The sequence below is a fragment of the Mirounga leonina genome, unplaced genomic scaffold, assembly GCF_011800145.1.
Source record: "Mirounga leonina isolate KUSES-001 unplaced genomic scaffold, KU_Mleo_1.0 Mir_53, whole genome shotgun sequence".
NCBI classification, from domain to species: domain Eukaryota; kingdom Metazoa; phylum Chordata; class Mammalia; order Carnivora; family Phocidae; genus Mirounga; species Mirounga leonina.
The window spans coordinates 22,470,908-22,494,083 of NW_023270807.1; the positions used below are offsets into that span (position 1 = coordinate 22,470,908).

Genomic DNA, 23,176 nt, shown 5'->3' on the forward strand with positions numbered 1-23,176 from the left:
GTGTCTCTCTCTGTCAAATAAATAAATAAAATCTTAAAAAAAAAAGATATTGAATCAAATGAAAATGTGTACAAAATTGGTCAGCAGGAGAAAGATAGAAAGCATTTAGTAAAAGAATTTTACTTGAGTGGCTACTGCCGTTATGAAACAAACATATAGTTGTAAATACATTATGTATCTTTTTTTGTTTTTGTTTTTAAGGAAAAACATTAATTTTGGGGCTACGTTCAGAATAGCATCATCTACATGGGCATTCCCTCTTCCTACAATTTCAGAAAATCTTTGATAACTACTTGAGAAAATGCAGAAGATCTTGCAAACAGATGACATTACCAAAACCCAAGCTTTTAGAAAAGGAAAGAGGAAAAGAACAGAGACAATGGACTCAGAGAATGCAAATAGTGACATGGATAAAGGACAGGTTGGTGTTCTGTTACCTTAATATAATTTTATTATCTAGCTCCAGCATAATTCCAAAATCCTTTTCATAATTTTTTAGTTAGTACTTTCCGTTCTTCTATTAACTTATTGTTCCCTTTAATTCTTTGTTCAACCAAGGGAATAAAATTTCATGTTCTCTTTGTAACGTTGAACAAGTTGAGTTAGAAACATACTCAAAAGACATTTTACCTGCTTCTATTTGAGTATGGCCAATTATGCCATTGTTCAAACTTTCCCTCATATTCTGGGAAATGAAAGAGCAGCAAACTTGTCAGAAACTATTTTTCCTCTCAAAAAGTACTGAAGAAATTGAAATACCTCTTCTTTAAGATTTACTGTTTCTTTTCTTTTTTAACTCCAGTTTGTGGCCCATGTTCATCACTGGTTTGATCTGGGCTCCTTTCTTATTTTTATTGATTTATTCCTTTTTAATTTGAATTGCCCACTCCTATTGTCCTCTTATGCTTTGGACAACCCAATAATGTGTTTATCCTGTTTTCATTTTACTTGTGTGTCTTTGTAATACATACATTTGTGTATGTCTTTGTAATACATGTAGTTTGCTATGTGCATGTATTCTTATTTTTTTAAATACATTCTCATGGTTTAAAATATTTTTTAATCTTCCAGGGATGGTGTCTAGAGGCATTAAGGATGGTCCGGCATTTGACACACTATCATAGGGTATCATACAATACACCCCTAGCAAAACTAGGCTTTCCCAAAACCCTGGTAATAGAACTGCTTACCTTTATACCAAGAAGATTGGGAAACTGGCAAAATTTGCTTGTTGGGTGTTCTCAGTCCATCTTTAAGGAGTTTGTGCTGTGAGACTTAAAGTTCTTACTAGGATCTAGGGGTGCCTGGGTGGCTCAATTGGTTAGATGTCTGACTCTTGATTTTGGCTTAGGTCATGATCTCAGAATTCTGAGATCAAGCCTGAGTCGGGCTCCTTCTTCAGTGAGGAACCTGCTTGAGATTCCCTCTCCCTCCCCTTCTGTCCTCCCCCCACCCCGGCTCGCGCACATGCATGCTCTCTCTCTCAAGTAAATAAATAAATTTTTAAAGTTCTTATGAGGTTCTCTAAAATGAAAAAAATATGTCAGCAGGGCCCATGGTGGTTCCATGTGTGCTAAATGTGTGCATGACAGGATTAAGTGCACTTTATTGAGCAGAAAATGATTGTTAAAGTGTTGAAGGCACAAGAACAGAGTCAGAAAGCTAAATAAAAAATAAAGCTTTTCTGAGTTAAAAAAAATCAAAAGGTATATATTTTAATATATATAAATATATATATTAATATATAAATATATATATATATTTTTTAAGGTAAACAGTGAAAATTCTCCCTCACATCCCTGTCTCCCATCCACCCTGTTCCCACCTCCCACCCACCCACCATAGGTAACCACATTTATTGCTTTCTTGTTCATCCTTATAGTGTTTCTTTGTTCAAATAAAGCAAATATTAAAATAGATATTTTTGTCCCCTCTCTTGCACAAAAAAGTAACTTACCAGATATGCTGCTTTGTACTTTGCTTTTTGACTTAACATTTTTTAAAGATCTTTCCACTAGTATATAAAGAACTTTCTCTTTTTTACAGCTCCATATTATTCCACTGTGTCTATGTACCAGTCTTTATTTAGCCAGTCTCCTATGATGGATATGGCTTGTTTCCAACCTTTTCCTTCTTACAGATCACACTGCATTGTACAACCTTATAGATACATCATTTAGTAGTACATTGGTATCATGATATATACCTCAATCTGTTTCTGATTTTTCAATCAGCTCTGTTTTTAACATCTACTTACATTGCTATTATGTCTGATCCATTGTATCTAACTACTGCATAGCACCAGATTTTACTTATCCTTTTCTCCAGTGATTAACACCTAAATTTCCTATAGCATCTTGCTACTACAAACAATGAAAAAATAAATCTCCTCATACCTGTCTTTTTAAGAAACAAATGAGGTTTTCTCTGGAATAAACACATAGAAGGGTGATTTGTGGCTTATAAGTTATATGTTTGTTTCTAGTTCATTTGACTAGATATTATAAGACTGCTTTCCAGAATGTCTACATCAGTCCATATGCCCAGAAGCAGGGCATGAGGAGCTCCTCTATTTGTATTTCCCTACCAACACTTAGCATTGATATTCATATTTCATTTTTTTGGCAATGACGGGAGAAAATGACATCTTATTTCAATTTAATGGTGCAGGTTTGGGAGACCCAGTGGTTCCTTGAGGAGTAAAATAGTCACATGATCTTGCAGGCCAGTGTTGTAATTTCTTTAGCAATTTGTTTTCTTTAAAAAGTTTATAGCTTTCCAAACTACTTTCTATTTCATTCCATGGCAAGTAACTAAGCCAGAGATCTTAATTGGTCATAAATTAGCCTGGAAACTCTCCTCTTTATTTTTTTTTAAAGATTTTATTTATTTATTTGACAGAGAGAGACAGCTAGAGAGGGAATACAAGCAGCAGGAGTGGGAGAGGGAGAAGCAGGCTTCCCACTGAGCAGGGAGCCCGATGTGGGACGCGATCCCAGGACCCCGGGATCATAACCTGAGCCGAAGGCAGATGCTTAATGACTGAGCCACCCAGGCGCCCCCAAAACTCTCCTCTTTTATTATGGATTCTGCGCTCAGCCTCTTTTCTCTCCAACTTATGGCAGTTACCTAATGGCCACGTGAAACAATAAGCTTGAAGGCAACACACTGAAGTTGATGCTTACCATTGGGATGGATCTCAATGGATATCAAGAGAAGCTCTTGAGAAAGCCTTGAGATCACAGTCTTACCTCCTGCTATTTAGATGTAAAGGTAAATTGCTTTTTCACTGATTACCAGTAAATTTAGATTACAGGCTGCAATCTAAATGTAGGTGGAAGGAGAAAACCTTCCATCTCTGCAAACTGGCTGTCACTGACAAGAAATCTCTGGTACACACTGTCCTTCTTTTTTCCAGACTCAGTAAGCACATGATCTGACTTCCATGGTATTCCAGGTGACAGTTTTACCAAATATGTCACAAGGTCGAGCAAGAGTCAACAGCTTTTCAATGTTATATCTTTGTTTTTTTGGCCCACCACCTGATCTATCTAAGTAATTCAAACATATGTCAGGTTTTGGATATCTTGCTTCTGGATACCAAAACCCACATTAGTTATGATGTGTGTTTCAAAGGCTATAACAAAGACCCAAATACGTTTACTTCCCTTTCACATAACAGCAAGGGCAGTTGGGGCTTACTATGGCAGCTCCACAATGTTGAGGATCACTCTTATCTTGCTGGTCTACCTTACTCAACATGCAGCCTCTATCTCTGGGTCTAAACTGACTACTCAAGGGGCGCCTGGTGGCTCAGTTGATTAAGCATCTGCCTTCAGCTCAGGTCATGATCACAGGGTCCTGGGATCGAGTTCCACATCAGGCTCCCTCCTCAGTGGGGAGTCTGCTTCTCCCTCTCCCTCTACTCTTTCCCCTTGCTCATGCTCTCTCTCTCTCTCTCAAATAAATAAACAAAATATTTTTTTTTAAAAGTTCCTTTACATTCAAAGTAATTATTTGTAGATATGTATTTATTGACATTTTGTTATTTGTTTTGTGGTTGTTTCTATAGGTTTTCTCTGATCCTTTCTTCTGGTGCCCTCTTTCATGGTTTGTTGGCCTGATACACTTGGATTCCTTTCTCTTTATTCTTTGCATATCTTCCTGGTTTTTGACTTGTGGTTACCATTAGGTTTGCGTATAACACCTTCTTCATGGAACAGTCTATATTAGGTTGATGATTGCTTAATTTTGAAACCATTCTTTACACTTCTCCCCTCATTTTAGGTATATGGTGTCATATTCTACATCCTTTCATTTTATGAATACCCATGACTGGTTTATACAAAAATACTTCTTATACTGCTTTTGTATTTTTTACTTTTCATACTCTCATTTATGGTCTTTCCTTTCCATTCAAAGAGTCCTCTTTAATATTTCTTGTAGGGCTGCTTTAGTGGTCACAAATTCCTTTTTTTTTTTTTTTTTTTTTCTGAGAAACTCTTTACCTCTCCTTCTATTCTGAATGATAGCCTTGCTGGATAGAGTAGTCTTGGCTGCAGATTTTTCCCTTTCAGCACTTTGAATATATCATGCTGCTCCCTTCTGGCCTGCAAAGTTTCTGCTGAAAAATCCACTAACAATGTTATGGAGTTTCCCTTGTATGTAACTGTCTTCTATTCTCTTGCTGCTTTGAAATATTTTTCTTTATCATTACTTTTTCTCATTTTAATTACTACGTGTCTTGGTGTGGACTTCCTTGGGTTGAATTGGGCGGGGGGGAGAGGGGGATCTCTGGACATGGATATCTGTTTCCTTCCCCAGATTAGGGAAGTTTTAAGCTATTATTTCTTCTTATAAATTTTCTGCCCCCTTTTCTCTCTCTTCTTATTCTGAGATCCCTATAATGAAAATGTTATTATGCTTGATGGAGTCACTGATTTCCCTAAGATTATTCTCAATTTGCATAATTTTCTTTCCTCTCCTTAGCTCAGCTTGGTTACTTTGGAAGACATTACTCTGTCTTCCAGATCATTAATTAATTCCTCTGCTTCACCTAGTCTGCTATTTATTCCATCAAGTGTATTTTTTTAAAGATTTTTTTATTTATTTGAGAGAGAGAGAGTACATGAGCAGGGGGAGGGCAGAAGGAGAGGGAAAAGCAGACTCCCCACTGAACAGGAAGCCAGACATGGGGCTTGATCCCAGGACCCTGGCATTATGAACTGAGCCGAAGGCAGACACTTAACTAACTGAGCCACCCAGGTGCCCCAACCATCAAGTGTATTTTAAATTTCATTTATTGTGTTCGTGATCTCTGATTGGTTCTTTTTTTACGTCTGTGTTAAAGGTCTCACTGATGTCCTCCACTCTTTTCTCAAGTCCAGTGATATCTTTATGATCATTACTTTAAAATATCTATCAGGCATATTACTTATATCTGTTTTGCTTAGGTCTCTTGCTATGATTTGGTCTGTTCTTTCATTTGGGACATATTCCTCTCTGTCTCTTCATTTTGTCTAACTCTCTGTGTCTGTTTCTCTGTTTTAGGAAAGTCAGCTACTTCTCTTGCTATTAACAATAACAGCCTTATGAAGAAGAGGTCTTGTAGTGCTCTGCTGTGCAGTGTCCCCTGTTCCCCAGGGCCTAGCACTTCAGGGAGTATCTCTTATATGTGTTGCTTATGCTCTGCTAGTGAGTCTTGGCCTCTTCTTCCTTCAACCCCGTTGTCTGCAGAGGCTCTCTTTGCCAGCAGGGGTGGGCCCAATGCCATCTTCTACAAGGTTCTGGCATTGTGTGGACTCACTGTCTACACACTAAACTATTTCTATTTCACCAGTTTTCTCAGCACTTACCTGTCTCCTGACCAGGACACAGGGACTATTTGGATTCTCTAGCTGCTTTTCAAGAACTCTGGAGAGTCTGGCTGCTTTCTCTTATCCAGCTATCTAGATATTAATTTTGGCCATTTCTGATTTATGATCCAGAGAGGCACCATATTGCCCTGATGTTAATGCTGGACATGGGACCTCTTTAAGGAGTTGGGTTTTTTGTTTTTTAAAGAATTTATTTATTTGTCAGAGAGAGAGAGCGGGCACAAGCAGGGGAAGTGGCAGGCAGAGGGAGAAACAGGCTCCCTGCTGAGCAAGGAGCCCAATACAGGACTCAATCCCAGGACCCTGGGATCAAGACCTGAGCCGAAGGCAGATGCTTAACTGACTAAGCCACCCAGGTATCCCTCTTTAGGGAGTTTTTAATGCACTGAGAAGCAAGGAGCCAACCCTGTTGTTCTAGAATTGTTCTTCATTTATCTGGATGTTTCTATCATATACCCTTGCCCCTGCCCATCTACCTTCCCCCCAAACAGTGGGGTCAGGAAGAGCAAAAACACTTAAATTTGATTTCCTGCCATCCCAACTCCTTATTTTCCAGGCTTCTCCTAGCACCAGAATGTCTCTTCCCTTCCTGTGCAACAGAAACTTTCTTTATGTCATAACATTATCTCTTCTACTCTAAAGTTTATTTTTAAAAAACTTTATACTCCAGGGCTGCCTGCGAGGCTCAGTAGGTTAAGTGTATAACTTTGGCTTGGGTCATGATCTCGGGGTCCTGGAATCAAGCCCTGGATTGGACTCCCTGCTTAACAGGGAGTGTGCTTCTCCCTCTTCCTCTGCCCCTCCCCACTACTTGTGCTCTCTCTCTCTCAAATGGATAAATAAAATCTTTTTAAAAAATAAATAAAATAAAAATTAAAAATAAAAACTTTATACTCCAGCCTTTGGATCTTATAAATTCCATTCTATGCTCTGATTTTACATATATATGTATACACACACACACACACACACAAGCTTAGTAATTTGAGTAAATCCTTTTCTGTCTCAACACAGCCTGGGTTTTGCAACTCAAATGCATGTTTTCAGACTATTATCTTGCTATTGACCTTAAAAATTATTTCTAAAACTAAAAGGAAAGCATGAATGCTTTGTTCTAGGTGAATCTTCTCTCTCTTTTCTCTGATGCAATAAACCCCAGATTTCTCAGTCTCAACAGAGAGGCTGTGAGTGAAAAGTTAGGGGAGAAATGGAGGGTGGGGATGAGTTACAAAGATCTGAATGGCAGTCTGGTTGATTCTTCTCTGTTATACCATTTTTCTACTTTATATTCTTCACTGAAGTTAGACAGAATCCTGATTTCTGCTATGTGTCAGATGTGTGCATGAAACTTTGATGTCTTCCCTTTTCTGAGCTTCCCTGGAGGGGGGAAGACAAAGCTGAGGCTAGTTCACTAGGTAGGACAACTCTTCATCCAGAGCAGGAAATGTCCGGGAGATGAGGGATTCATAGGTCTGCTTAAGTCCCTTCAGCATACAGAACATGGGATAAACCATTAAAGTCACTTTGAAGCTTCTTTTGTTGTGCCTGCCTTGTATTTTAGAGAGACCCATATTCAGGAAATGCCTTTCTGCCTGGTGAGAGCTCCAGTGAGGATGAAGAGCCTTTAGCAGAATTGTCAAAGGAAGAATTGTGCACAAAAATAAAAAGCCTGAAACAAAAACTAACAAACACCCGGAAAGAAAACAGCCGACTTCGACAGTCTTTGGTCATGCTTCAAGGTAAACTTAGAGAAAATTGACAGTTTTAGATAAAAGGAAAAATATATGATGAGTGAAAATTATTGCAAATCAGCTCTCAAGAATGAAAAAGCAAATCAGTACTTAGAGAAAAAAAAATCAAAAATCACATTTTAAGAAATCTGTGATTACCTAAACACAGAAGCACTCTTCTTGAAGCCTTTAGTTTATGGCTTAGAGAATTTTTTATTATTCCTACAAAATACCAAATGTTGTATTCATTTAATAACATTCAATGGATATTTATTGAGCATTTAATAGGGGCTACTCACTGTGGTAGGTCCCAGAGAGAAAAGATTAGTAAGACAGAACAAATATGTTATCATGTTCATGATATGCTATCTCATTCCCCTCTGCTAAGGAAAGCACTAGAAAATGAGACCTGTTATGATACATTATAGAACCACTGGAATTAAAGATCCTATATATTGAAGGGTAGTTTTGGAGTTGGGAAGAGTAGTCTGGGAAAAAAATCACATTCCACTGAAGACTAATAAAGAAGAAAGATCAGTTTATGAAAATTAAAAACCACTTGGTATAATGTCTTTTTTAGGATCCTATATTGTATTTAAGTGTTTATTTTTCAAAAATTATGTTTTCCATTTGCAGTTAAGCATCATGCACTATTTTGTGCTGCTGAATATTTGGCAAACATGTCTTGTGTTGGGAAGCATTCTGTTGTAAAACAGTAAATACACAGACCATTTTGAAAATAAATCCCTCTGGCCGCTGTGTACAAAATGAGTACAAATAACACAAGAAAGAAATCGGGGAAGGGCCACTCTCCAACAGTATTGCAGTCATCCAGACTAACATGATGACAACCTAGCCTAGGGTTATGGCTATGGAAGTAAAGAGGACAGTTCCACATAATTGTGGAGGTAGAAATGATAGGAGACAGAGCATGGTGATGAGCTAGATTTCTATTTCATGGTAATGACTCACATGCTTTCCTAAGAATATTTATCACATTGAAGACTTCATAGTTTTAAGCAGAAGCAGTTACAGCTAAAATATGTTTATTCCAACACCAAGCCATTATCTCTCTATTTTTTTTTCAACTTTAAGTATTGAATTTTTGTAACCAATTTTTTTTTTCTGGTGAGGTTTTTGTGATTTCAAAGGACAGATCATTCTCGTTTTCCTATCATCTGTTTCAGGACTTAGAATAAGATAAAAATCTAGTTTATAAAGTTAGCATAAATTGCTGGTTAAACGTATTGATTTTTGAGTTACAGGTCTTGGTTTGAATCCCAACTCTGCTTACTGGCTATACAGCTGTGGCCATGTCACATTACTGGACCCCCAGCCCCAACTTCAACCTTTCCATCTACAAAGTGGGGGCCAGGGAGCAACTTACCATGTCCTTGCTCCTGTGAAGATTAGAAGAGATCATTGGAAGAAATGCTTCACCCAAAGCACATGATAGGCGCTCAGTAATGATATTTATTATTGTTATTGTTTCTGCTTTTATCAACACCAGAACCTGACACATAAAAGCCCAAAAAGAAAATTATTACACCAATTTCTGTTATACATTTAGGTGAGAAAATTCTAAGTGTGAGTAGCAAATGAGTTTCAATGGTATATGAAAAGAATCACTACGACAAGCTTCTTCTCCCTCCCACACTCGCAATTGCCATTTCATTTTTTTCTCTCTGCCAACTTCTCACACCTCCTCCCATATCCTCACTCTCAGTTGATGACTTTGCTTCTGACTTCATTGAGAAATTGGAGGATATGAAAGAGACTATCATCTCCCCTGCACCAATGCTTTATTTTTTTGTATTTTTGTTTTTTAAGTAAGCTCTACGTCCAAGTTGGGGTTTGAACTCACGACCTCAAGATCAAGAATCACATGCTCTACCAACTGAGCCAGCCAGGTGCCCTAGCCCTGTACCCATGCTTTATGCTTCACTCTCTCCTGACATTCATGATGACCTATCCTCTTGTCTAGCCAAAGGCAGTATCTCCACCTATGCATCGGGGTGCCATCCTCTTTCATCTAACTAAGGACATAGCTCCAGAGCTTCTCCTGGCTCTAACCAAGATAAAGTTTTCCTTCTCTAATGAATCATTTCCATTAGCATTGGACTTAGTATTATTTCTCGCATTTAAAAAACAAAACCAAACCCCTTTTAGGCTATTTGCTTCTCCACCTTCCACCCTATTTCTCTCTTCCCCTTTATAGGAAAAACTCCCTAAATGACTTGAAGCTACACACTGTGTTCAGTTTTTCCCCTCCTATTCTCTCTGGATCCACTTCAATTAGATCTGGATCCACTTCCTTATCATTCTATTGTAACTTCTTTTTTCTTGTTCACTAATAACCCCCATATATAAATTTACTGGTAACAAAGTACCACAAATTTCATAGCTTAAACAACAGAAATGTGTTGTCTCCCATTTCTGGAGGCTAGGACTCCAAAATCAAGGTGTCAGCAAGATCACGCTCCCACTAAAGGCACCAAGGAAGCCCTCTATCCCAGCTTCTGGTTGCTCCTTGACTTGAGGCCATGTAACGCCTGTCTCCCTGTGGTGTTCTCCCTGTGTGCTTATCTCTCACCATGTCTAAATTTCCCCCTTCTTATAAGGACACCAATCATACTGGATCAGGGCCCACCTTAATGACTTCAGTTAAACTTATTACGTCTCTAAAGACCCTACTTCCAAATAAATTCTCACTTTGAGGTACTAGGGGTTAGGACTCCAATTTATCTTTTTGAGGGGATACAATTCAACCCATAACATTCCATATTGCTAATCTCAAAAGCCTTTTTTTTTTAGAGAGAGAGAGCACAAAGGGAGAGTAAGAGGGAGAAACAGAGAGCCCAATGTGGGGCTTGATCCCAGGACCCTGAGATCATGACCTGAGCCCAAGGCAGACACTTAACCAACTGAGCCACCCAGGTGCCCCTCAAAAGCCATTTCTCAATGATCATCAAATTGCCCTGTGACCAACATTTGAAACGTTTGGCTATCTCTCATTCTCTGGAAGTTTCCTCATTTAGCGTCTCGGACATCACATTTACCAGTTTTCCTCTTACACTGCTGATCTTTCTTTCTATCTAAATCTATATGGCTGATTTATTTTATTATCTTACCCTCTAAATATCTGATGATGCCCCAAACTCAGTCCTTTAACTTCTTTCCTTTCTATGTACATTCACTCCACAGGTGATCATATCTAATTATATGATGTTAAAATCCATCAATAAGCTATGATTCTCCGGCCTGGACTTCTCTCTTTAACTCCAGACTTATCGTCCAACTGTATACGTGACATGACTGATAGGTATCTCAGACTAAATGCCCAAAACCATACTCCTGACCTTCTCCCTCAACCTGTTTTTCTCTTTCTTGCTCATCTTGGTTAATACTAACTTCATTGTTCCAATTTCTCAAACAAAAAACCAATTTCTATATTTTTTTTACACTTTACACTCAGTCCATTGGCAAATCCTACTGGCTTTACCTTCAAAAAATTTCTGGGATACAATCCTTTTTACCACCCCTACTACTGCCACTCTAGTCCAAGCCACCATTATCTCACATGTAGATTATCATGGTGGATTCCTAGCTGGTGTCACTATTTTTGCTCTTGCTTTTCTCTAGTCTATGCTCAGCACAGTTGCAAGAATAATTGTTAAACATAAGTCAGTTCATGTCACTTCTCTCTTCAAAACCTTTAAGTGCATTTCCACCTCACTCAGGGGAAAACGGAAGTCATTTTTTATGATCTTTAGTCCTTACACAATCTGGCTATTTCCTTTCTACTTACCTTTCTTGGCTTTATTTTCTACTACTCTCCCCTCCTTCTCTGTGATCCAGCCACACTGAGCCACTTGTGTTTTCTTTGAAGACATCAGACATGATCTTACTTCAGTATCTTTGTACTGGCCATTTCCTCAGGCTGGAATGTTCTTCCCCCAGATATCCACTTACTTACTTCAAATAAGTACACTCACTTCAAGACCTTACTCTAAATTTATCTTTTCCCTAAACTCCTTCCTCAATCTAAAATTTCAACCTCTCAGGGTGCCTGAGTGGCTCAGATGGTTGGGCGTTTGCCTTCAGGTCAGGTCATGATCTCCAGATCCTGGGATCAAGCCCCACGTCAGGCTCCCAGCTCAGCAGGGAGTCTGCTTCTCCCTCCACCTCTCCCCCTGCTTGTGCTCTCCCTGTTTTTCTCTCTCAAATGAATAAATAAAATCTTAAAAAAATAAAAATAAAATTTCAAACTCTCTGCAACATTTTTTATCCTCCCCTGCTTCATTTCCTCTTTGGCACTTACAACTCTCTATATAATCTATTATATATTTAATATTGTCTACCCCCTCCATACACACACACAAGTGTACCTCCAGAAACCAAGTTGTAGAGTTGGCTATTGGCTGGACTTCAGGCAACAGGAAAAGTCAGAAACTACCTACTGCTGCTGTGGTATTCTTGCATGCATTTACTCATTCAGTAATATATATAAAGTCCTACAATATATTAGGCACTGCTCTAAGTACCTAGGAAAATCCAGCAAATAAAACAAAGATCCTTGCTCTCATGGAGCCTACATTCTAGTGGGGCAAGACAGTCACAAACTACAATACATAATAATTGAGTAAATTATATAATATGTTAGCTGACAGTACTATGGAAAAAATAAGGACGGTAAAAGAGGATTGGGATTTGAAGGAGATCATAAAAACACGATCTTAAATACAATCCTAAGTAACATGATCATAGGAGACCTCCTTGTGAAGCTAAAGTTGGGAAGTAGGAAGATAACAGAAAGTTGAAATTTTATGTATAATCCAAATAAGAAAGGGTCTGAGGGAAGACTGCAAAATGGTTATTTATCTTTTGCTCAGTAGTGCTCTTAATAAGTCTTTGAACTAAGAATCAGGGCTCTTTTTCAGTTTATAAAGCCTACTAACTGAGGAAAAATGACAGAATATATATGCCATTTTAGACATTCAGAATGGCAAATGTGTGTCTGTTATACATGTATGTTTTAAGCATTTGAAACATGCCTTGTGGACCACAACTGACCAACACTGCAAGATATAAAAGGGAAAAGGGGGATATATCTATTTTATAGAAGCTATTAAGTTGTTATTTTTAGAGAATGAATATATACCTAGGAAAAAGAAAGCATCAACTAAAAACTCAACTCTTGTAACAAATGAGATTTCAGTAAAGAATCAAAAATCAGTTAAGGTTTGCCCAGGTTTCTTTAATTATGACATAAAGCTTAAGTGAAATATGTGTGACTCTCCCTTCTGTCTTGAAATCCTGCTAAAAATAAACTTAAAATGCATAAAAGCACAAGGTCAGGAAAACTAGAAAGAAGACTACAGCAGATAAAAGATGCCAATAAAATTTTAGAAGTGAAAAACAGATGGATGAGTAGTAACTGACTAACTCTGTAGGAATCTGAAAGCTCAGTGTCTGGGATGGGGATGAGGAGTGGATAGAGGTAGAGAAATTAAAAAGAAAGAAGCCAAATCACACCACAGAACTATAAATGGTTTAGGACTTGTACCTGTGAAAGGGATTATGATAGTGTTGGTAGTGTGAAACTAGAGTCATTGAAAGACCTACATAAAGACCTTTTGGGACCACAAAGTCAAAAATTCTTCCTATGTAGCCTGCAGCTACCACCCTTCACCACAGTAGAAGATAGAGGTTTTCTCTCAGAAGAGGTTGGACCAAAGCAGGAATTCAGGGATGGTGATTATTTAAGGAAATCCTCTAACATGGAACACAGATCAAAATGAACAAAGAGAAAAATAAGATCAAAGGAAACAGAGACAATTCAGGGAGCAGAAAAAATCTGCACAAAACAAGAACAGGATAGTTTAAGAGAGGAATATCCAAAGAACAAAGGGGAGAAACCTAGAAATTCAATAAAATGTCTGAAAGTTAACATTAAGAAAATCTCATAGATTTCAGAGTAAGAAGACTAAGAAAAGGAAAATAGAAAAGATTAAGAAAAATAATTAGTCCCAGAGGTTGAATGTCCAAAGACAAGAGGTCCTAAAAGATACAAGAGAGAAGAGGGAGAAGTTATTTAAAAAATTAATACTATAAATTTCTAGACCTAAAGGACACAAATTTTTACATTAAAAGATAACAGCAAAAGCAAAAAGACTTGTCCAAGTCATAACATTGTCAAATTTCAGAACAGCAGAAGTAAAGGGAAGATCCAAAAGATTTCAGAGAGAATAAGCATGCCCCCTGCTACGGATTGGGAATCAGAATGGCATTGGATTTTTCACCAGCAACACTGGAAATTCCAAGATAATTAAGCAATGCCTTCCAAATTCTGAAGGGAATGTAAATCTAGACTTCTATACCGAGTGAAATTATCAACCAAATGTGAGGATTGGTAATACTCTCATACAACGTCTCATTAATGTACTTCCTATGATTTCTTTTTCAAAGGTTAATGGAGGAGGGCGCCTGGGTGGCTCAGTCGTTAAGCATCTGCCTTCGGCTCAGGTCATGATCCCAGGGTCCTGGGATCGAGTCCCACATCGGGCTCCCTGCTCGGCAAGAAGCCTGCTTCTCCCTCTCCCACTCCCCCTGCTTGTGTTCCTGCTCTCACTATCTCTCTCTGTCAAATAAATAAATAAAAATCTTAAAAAAAAAAAAAAAAGTTTAATGGAGGAAAAACTCCTCCCAAATGAGAGAGTAAATCTAGAAAAATTAAAACATGACATCCAGAGAACAGGTGGTCCAATTCAGGAGAGAGATAAGGAGGAGTCATCGAATGATAGTGAAGGGAAGCTCCAGGATGAAAAGTATACAGTAGCCTAGAAGCAGCTAGCCCAGATTGTGGAGGAGTAGGGAGGGCTGCAGGGGAGACAGCTCCGAGAAAAATATGAAATTGACAGATGACATGATATATCCAAATATTCTGAAAAGAGATTTTACACCTCTGATAGAAAGTTTAGAGATGTATAGAAAGTTAGAGTGAAACAGTGTAAAAAATAATAATAATAAGGTAATTATTAACTCTAGGGGGGAAAATCATGTTTTAAAGAAAAGGAATTGTGAATAATATTTACATCACTATAATAATGTAAGCATAATATTTATTTAACAATTGTGTTACCACTATTCTGGGATGATGAGAAGAGTGTGTGTATGTTTGCAAGTGAGTAGCAGGTATGTGTATTTCTGTGTGGCTGGGAGAGGAGTTGAAAGAGAACAATATTATCATATTACATAGTTGAAAATCATTAAGTAGGGGTGCCTAGCTTGCTCAGTCATAGAGCATGTGACTCCTGATCTCAGAGTGGTGAGTTCAAGCCCCACGTTGCATGTAGAGCATACTTAAAAAAAAAAAAGAAAAAAGAAAATCAGTAAATAATTATATGGATCTGAAAAATCAATAAACAGTTGTATATGCATATTATTATTTAAGACTATGAAAGTAAGTACCAGAAGAAACAGGTAAATGAATTGGAATTGGTGATCTCTAAGAGTGGTAATCAAGAGTGGTGAGTGATAGGGCAGAAAACTACTGTTATTCATTATAAGCCTTATTTTATTTCAAAACTGATAAATGAATATTATATAATAGGTGCCCCAAATCTAGCAGCTACCATTTTTTTAAATCAGTAATTTCCTTATAGATCAGAAATTTCCAGTTATTTTCTTAGAAAAAAAAAAACAGAATTTAGTCACATTAATTACAAACAACTATAAAATACCGACTGATAACCCTAACAAGAAATGTATGTGATCAATGATGAAAAATAAAAAACTCAGTGGAGAAACATGCCAATTCATCCCCAAATAACTAATACTTTGAGTGGAATTCCAATAAAAATACTAATGATAACCACAGCTGGTTATCATATATACATTTAAATGCATGAGTTTAGGAGTGCCTGGGTGGCTCACTTGTTAAACGTCTGCCTTCGGCTCAGGTCACGATCCCAGGGCTCTGGGATGGAGCCCCGCATCGGGCTCCCTGCTCCGCGGGAAGCCTGCTTCTCCCTCTCCCACTCCCCCTGCTTGTGTTTCCTCTTTCACTGTGTCTCTCTCTGTCAAATAAATAAAATCTTTAAAAAAATAAATAAAAATAAATGCATGAGTTCATAATTGTATTCAAAAAAGAAAAAACTTAATGGTCATCTGAAAACTGGCGAATACAGATTAAAAAACAAGTATTTAGGGCGCCTGGGTGGCTCAGTTGGTTGAGCGACTGCCTTCGGCTCAGGTCATGATCCTGGAGTCCCGGGATCCAGTCCCGCATCAGGCTCCCTGCTCGACAGGGAGTCTGCCTCTCTCTCTGACCCTCCCCACTCTCATGCTCTCTATCTCATTCTCTCTCTCAAATAAATAAATAAAATCTTTAAAAAAAAAAAAAAAAAACAAGTATTTATCCTGTCATTATTATAGGAAATAAACCTAAGTGTAACCAAATAGTTGATGGGAGGAAGTTTCCCTTTGTACAAGAATTCTAGCTAATAAACGAAGAAGAAAAGTATTAGAATATCACCATTTTGCAACTCCTCATGATGTAATGAATCTAAGTGGTGATCATCAGTAATGACTAATATCACAAGAAAAGCTAACCAGCATTCAATGCTACCTGATAGAATTTTAAAACACTACCTAAATCTAATCAAGACTTTAGATCTGATGACCAGTTTAGGGCAAATTTAGGGAACAGAATAATATGTTAAACAGTACGTTATGGATACAATCAGCAAAATCCCATTGTGGGAAACCCCGTAAAACAAATAACCCAGTTTCTTCAATTAATAAATTCCAAGGAAAAAACTAAGAGAGAAAAAACCTATAGTTTTTTTTTTCATTTATTTATTTGAGAGAGAATGAGAGAGAGAGAGCATGAGAGGGGGGAGGGTCAGAGGGAGAAGCAGACTCCCCGCCGAGCAGGGAGCCCGATGTGGGACTTGATCCCGGGACTCCAGGATCATGACCTGAGCCTAAGGCAGTTCCTTAACGAACTGAGCCACCCAGGCGTCCCAAACCTATAGTTTTTAAAAGAAATAGCAACTAGTTTTTTGTTTTTGTTTTTAAGATTTTTTATTTATTTGACAGAGAGAGAGACAGCAAGAGAGGGAACACAAGCAGGGGGGGTGGGAGAGGGAGAAGCAGGCTCCCCGCTGAGCAAGGAGCCCGATGCGGGGCTCGATCCCAGGACCCTGGGATCATGACCTGAGCCGAAGGCAGACACCTAACGACTGAGCCACCCAGGCGCCCCGAGAAAAGCAACTACTTGTAACGTGTGGACCTTATTTGGATCCTGATTAAATAAAGTAAAAACAACAACAATGAGAAAATCAGAGAAATTTGGACATTTGCTAGGTTTTCTAATGATAATGAAGAATTACTGATAAGGCTTTCTGGCTGTCACAATATTGTTATGTTTATATTTTTAAAATTTCTTACCTTTAGAGATACATATAGAAATATTTACAGATAAAATGAGATGCTGCCTGTGATTTGCTTGAAGTATTCTTGTGGTTGGGGAGAAAACAGACAGGGGTATCAATGGAACAAGACTGGCTGTGAGTTGAAACTGGGGGATGGATAGATGGGAGCTTACAATTTTTGTTTGTGTTTAAAATTATCTGTTAGAGGTTAAAAAAAATATATCCAGGCAGAAAAAATCTCACTTATAAAAAGATATTTGAACTATACAAAATATATGACTGAGTATTTTACTGATCTGAGTGGTGAATGACTTTCTAAGCATAAAATAGATGAATAATAAGCTAAAGAAAAGACTGCTACTTTAAAATAAAAACTAAAAATGTGTGTATGCTTTCAAAATATTGTGAAATTAAAAGGTAAAAACTCGGGCACCTGGGTGGCTCAGTCTTTAAGTGTCTGCCTTCAGCTCGGGTCATGGTCCCAGGGTCCTGAGTTCGAGCCCCGCATCGGGCTCTCCGCTCAGCGGGAAGGCTGCTTCTCCCTCTCCCACTCCCCCTGCTTGTGTTCATTCTCTTGCTGTGTCTTTGTCAAATAAATAAATAAAATCTTTTAAAAAAAAGAAAAAAACTCTAAGAAAAATACTTGCAACTTATGGCAAATAAAAGTTTTAAAATAATATGTAAGGGAGTAAATAATATTTAACACACTGTGCTTATAATACACTAGGCACACTTTACAAAAACTATCCAAGTTATTAAAAATAGAAAAAAATACTAGGGGCACCTGGCTGGCAGTTGGTAGAGCACGCAACCCTTGATCTTGGGGTCATGAGTCCAAGCCCCACGCTGGGTATAGAGATTACTTTAAAAAATAAACTGTTAATATTCTGTGGTCTAACAGATAATTCATAGAAGCTCGAAGAGTCAATAAGTAAGTATATATTTAACTTCACAAGAATAAAATAATTGCAATTTAAATTTTACTGAGATGTCAACCTATCAAAGTAGTGAAGATTATTGTTAATGACTAACACCTGTTGATAGTGTAGAGAAAAGGCTGACTTCTTACATTGCTGGTGGCCATGTAAGTTGGAAGAATCTTTCTGGAGAGCAATTCAGCAGTATTAGCTGAGGTCAGAAAACATTTATACCTTTGACCCTGTTGTTATGCTTTCAGGAATTTGGAGCAGTGTGATCAGAGATACATACGAAGATGTATGTGCTAGACGGTTCATACGAGTTTTGTCTGTAATAAAGAAAAATTGGAAGCGGGGTGCCTGGGTGGCGCAGTAAGTTAAACGACCCACTCTTGGTTTCGGCTCAGGTTATGATCTCAGGATCTATGAATGGAGCCCTAAGTCATCTCTGTGCTCAGCATGGAGTTGGCTTAAAATTCTCTCTCTTCTCCCTCTGCCCCTCCCTGCTCTGCTCTCTCTCCCTCTCTCTCAAACAAATAAATAAAAAAGAAAAATCGGAAGCAACCTAAATTTGAAAAAAAGAGAACATTTAAATAAATTATAAAACATCAATACCTTAGAATATTAGGGAACCATTAAAGTCATGTTTTCAACCGGAAAATAACCCATCAACAGGTGAATGAAACTTTAATTGTGGAGTATCCATATAATGAAATATTAGTCAGCAACAAAAAAGAATGAATAACAGATACATATGACAACATGAATGAATCTGAAAGCATTATCCATAGCAAAAAAAAAGTCAGACCAAAAAAACCCAGAATATACCATTTGAACCCATTTATATGTAATTCTAGAACAAGCAAAACTTTTCTCTGGCTAAAGAAGTCAAATCAGTGGTTGCCTCTAAAGTGAGTCCAGGGATTGACTTGGAAGGGGCATGAGGCAACTTTCTGGGAGGATGGAGATGTTCTGTATCTTGTTGGCTGTGCATTAACTGGGTATATCATTTTGTCAAACTCAACTCCCTTTAGCTACTGATTTTCAGCTCTCACATCAAATATTAGTCCAAAGATTATAGCTTAGTAATATGCTTAAGAAAAACGTTTCAGCTTGTTACTTCTCCAGCAGCCAGTACCCTTAACCATACAGTGAGGAGTTGAATCAGAGAGGGTTCAAAGTGTCTTCAAACTCCAGCAAAATGTTATTTGTCCTTAGGAAACAAACTAGATATAACTGTAAATAGAGAAGACCATTTTATACGGAGGCATGAACCTTTGAATGTGTAAGTTTCCATTAAAAAAAGGAACAAAGCGGGCACCTGGGTGGCTCAGTCAGTTAAGCATCTGTCTTTGACTCAGGTCCTGGGAATCCCTGCTCAGCAGGGAGTCTGCTTCTCCCTCTCCCTCTGCCCCTCTCCCTCCTTCATGCTCTCTCTCTCTGTGTGTCAAATAAATAAATAAGATCTTAAATAAAAAGAAGAGAAACAAAGAGAACATTCAGCTGATTACCAAAATTCATCCTTAATATGTGAAAACATAGTTTTGAATCGTGGCAATGAATTTTTATTAATTTATGAAATTTGACTCCATGGAAAACCACACACAAAGGTCACTGAAAATTTACTTTAATAAATTTAAATGGAAATGGTTTGTTTTTTTTGTTTTTGTTTTTGTTTTTCTTTAAAGATTTTATTTACTTGAGAGAGAGAGAATGAAAGAGAACACATGAGAGGGGATAGGGTCAGAGGACGAAGCAGACTCCCCGCCGAGCAGGGAGCCCGATGTGGGACTCGATCCCGGGACTCCAGGATCATGACCTGAGCCGAAGGCAGTCGCTTAACCAACTGAGCCACCCAGGCGCCCGGAAATGGTTTGTTTTAATGGTCATTTAAACTGGCCTGATATGAGCATCTGGAAGGTGATTGATGATAAAATCAACAATGTCTCCTAATGAGATTAAAAACCTTCAAATAATACTATTAGCAATTAGAAAAAAGAATCAACTCTCTATACCATTCATTTTAGTTATGAAGTAATACATATACATTTAAATGCAACAACCAAATGCTTTTTAATTGATTTATTATTAAGCCATTATTAAATTAAATAATAAAAAGTAAATATATCCCAACCACTCTTCTCACCATGTTTATTTTCCAAAAGTAGTAAATGTTAATAATTTGCTCCACTCTTTACATGCAATATGGTATGTATATATACACAATAAAAAATGGGAATACATGCCCCTGTTATTAAAAATATTTGTAAAGTGTTACTTTTTCTTGCCATTTTAGTGTTACCACAAGCAGTCACCCAGTTTGAAGAATTGGTTGGTATGGCAGAGGCCCTGCTTAAGGGTGGAGGAACCATGTCCACATCTGCATCCACCCTCTGGAGAGCAACAAACAACTCCTCACCAGATTCTTTTGCCTCTACGTGCAGTAATTCTAACTCTAATTCCAGTTCACCGATTTCCTTGAAAGCTGAAGAAGAGCATCATACTGATGAGAAACAGGTCAGTTGGAATGCCTGCCCTATCTTTCTCTGGGATACAGTAAATACAAAAATTATAATAAGACTACAAAATGATGGGGCACCTGGCTGGCACAGTTGGTGGAGCATGCGACTTTGATCTAAGGGTTGTGAGTTCAAGCCCCACATTGGGTGTAGAGATTACTTAAAAATAAAATTTTTTTTAAAAAGACTACAAAATGATCCTTGTTTTATCAGGTAACTTTAGGTAAATTTTGGTCATAACCATAACATTGCAATTACATAAAACAATTTTTTAACAATAAATAAAAAAAATGTTTGTTTCACAACTATCCAGTTGAGAAAACTAAAGTCAGGGCGCCTGGGTGGCTCAGTCGTTAAGCGTCTGCCTTCGGCTCAGGTCATGATCCTGGCGTCCTGGGATCGAGTCCTGCATCGGGCTCCCTGCTTGGCAGGAGGCCTGCCTCTCCCTCTCCCACTCCCCCTGCTTGTGTTCCTGCTCTAGCTATCTCTCTCTCTGTCAAATAAATAAATAAAATCTTAAAAAAAAAAAAAAGAAAACTAAAGTCAAATTGTGGTCAATGATGAAATTATTAAACTAGAAAATTCTTAAATCAGTGATGAATAACTATGCATTGAGGGTTACAAAATTATATCATTGAGTGAAAGTAAATTTAAGCTTCTGCATACTGGAAGAATATAATCTTTTCTTACTTCCCCAATTTCTCTTCAAGAAACAGAAGCTGAAAAGACAAGAGTTTCATTAGAATTGGGTATCAGCTTTGGAAAATATGCCTTCCAGAGCAATAATTAAGTACTAACAATCTAACATTTAGAACATTTGAATCTTGGTATATCAGTTTCTTTTTGCTATGTCACAGATGCCACAAATTTAGTGATTTGTAATAACACAAATGTATTATCTCGGAGTTCTGTAGGTCAGAAGTGTGGTAAAATCAAGGAGTCAGCAGGTGCATTCCTTTCTGGAGGCTCTATGGAAAAATCTGTTTCCTGCTTCTTTAGGTTATTGTAGAATTCAGTTTCTTGTGGTTGTAGAACTGAGTTCATTTTCTTGCTGACTGTAGAGGCAACCCACGTCTAGAGGCAACTTCTGGAGGCAGCCACATTCTTTGATTTATGGCCCATTCCACCACCTTCAAAGCCAGCCATGGAGGCAAAACCCCTCTCACTCTTCCAATCTGTCCTCCTTCTTCTGCCTCTTTTTTCTGGCCCACTCTTCTGCCTCCCTTTTCTGCATTTAGGGGTTCCTATGATAAAATTGGGCCCACCTGAATAATCCAGGATAATCTCCCCATCTCAAGGTACTTAACTTTGATCACATCCCTATAAGGTCACATATTCACAGGTTCCGGGGATATGGATATCTTCAGTGGGCCATTATTCTGCCTACCACACTTAGTAGAAGATGTTGAGGATGGGACTCATCCTTAAACCATCCAATCCAGATCACATGACAAGAGCTTGTATATACTCTGGAACAAATACCTCATAAATATTAGGAATTATATCAAAAATAACATTTAACTCTAACCCCTGAAATGTAAAATATGTATTAAAAGTAAAATACATCCCCTTAAAGAATGTTCATTTTGTTTTGGTTTTTTTTGTTGTTGTTGTTATTGTTTTTAAAGATTTTATTTATTTATTCGACAGAGAGAGAGAGACAGCTAGAGAGGGAACACAAGCAGGGGGAGTGGGAGAGGGAGAAGCAGGCTCCCTGCCGAGCAGAGAGCCTGATGTGGGGCTTGATCCCAGGACCCTGGGATCATGACCTGAGCCGAAGGCAGCCGATTAATGCCTGAGCCACCCAGGCGCCCCAAGAATGTTGATTTTGTTTTCTGTTGTGTCTTAACTCAATTGGTAAAATATTTCTCCAGATACTACTTTCCTTTTCTTTTTCTTTTTTTTTTAATTAACATTTTTTTTTTAAGATTTTATTTATTTATTCATTAGAGACAGCGAGAGAGAGAGGCAGAGGGAGAAACAGGCTCCCAAGGAGCAGGGAGCCCGATGCGGGACTCGATCCTAGGACCCCGAGATCATGACCTGAGCCGAAGGCAGACGCTCAACGACTGAGCCACCCAGGCGCCCCTCCTTTTCTTTTTCCAGTTTCAATTATTATTTTGTATTTTTTTAGTTCAAGATTGAAAAATGGCAGATTGCCCGTTGTTGTTTTTTTTTAAAGATTTTATTTATTTATTTGACAGCGAGAGACACAGCAAGAGAGGGAACACAAGCAGGGGGAGTGGGAGAGGGAAAAGCAGGCTCCCCACAGAGCAAGGAGCCCGATGCGGGGCTCGATCCCAGGACCCTGGGAACATGACCTGAGCTGAAGGCAGATGCTTAACAACTGAGCCACCCAGGTGCCCTGGCAATGTTGATTTTGTTTTCTATTGTGTCTTAACTCAATTGGTAAAATATTTCTCCAGATACTACTTTCCTTTTCTTTTTCCAGTTTCAATTATTTTTTTTTAATTTATTTTTTATTCTTATGTTAATCCCCATACATTACATCATTAGTTTTAGATGAAGTGTTCCATGATTCATTGTTTGTGCACAACACCCAGTGCTCCATGCAGAATGTGCCCTCCTCAATACCCACCACCAGGCTAAACCCATCCTCCCACCCCCCTCCCCTCTAGAACCCTGTTTGTTTTTCAGAGTCCATCGCCTCTCATGGTTCGTCTACCCCTCCGATTT

General features: G+C 38.1%; 1 protein-coding gene across 1 annotated transcript in view; it reads left to right on the forward strand.

The window, feature by feature from the left end:
- The first annotated feature begins 301 nt into the window (after positions 1–301).
- BEND6 (BEN domain containing 6) overlaps positions 302–23,176 on the forward strand; it is a 35,650-nt gene continuing 12,775 nt past the window's right edge. Inside the window, exons 1-3 of the mRNA XM_034991215.1 lie at positions 302–421; positions 7,438–7,615; positions 20,257–20,477. Of these exons, the coding sequence (XP_034847106.1) occupies positions 302–421; positions 7,438–7,615; positions 20,257–20,477 (519 nt within the window). The remainder of the gene's footprint in view (positions 422–7,437; positions 7,616–20,256; positions 20,478–23,176) is intronic.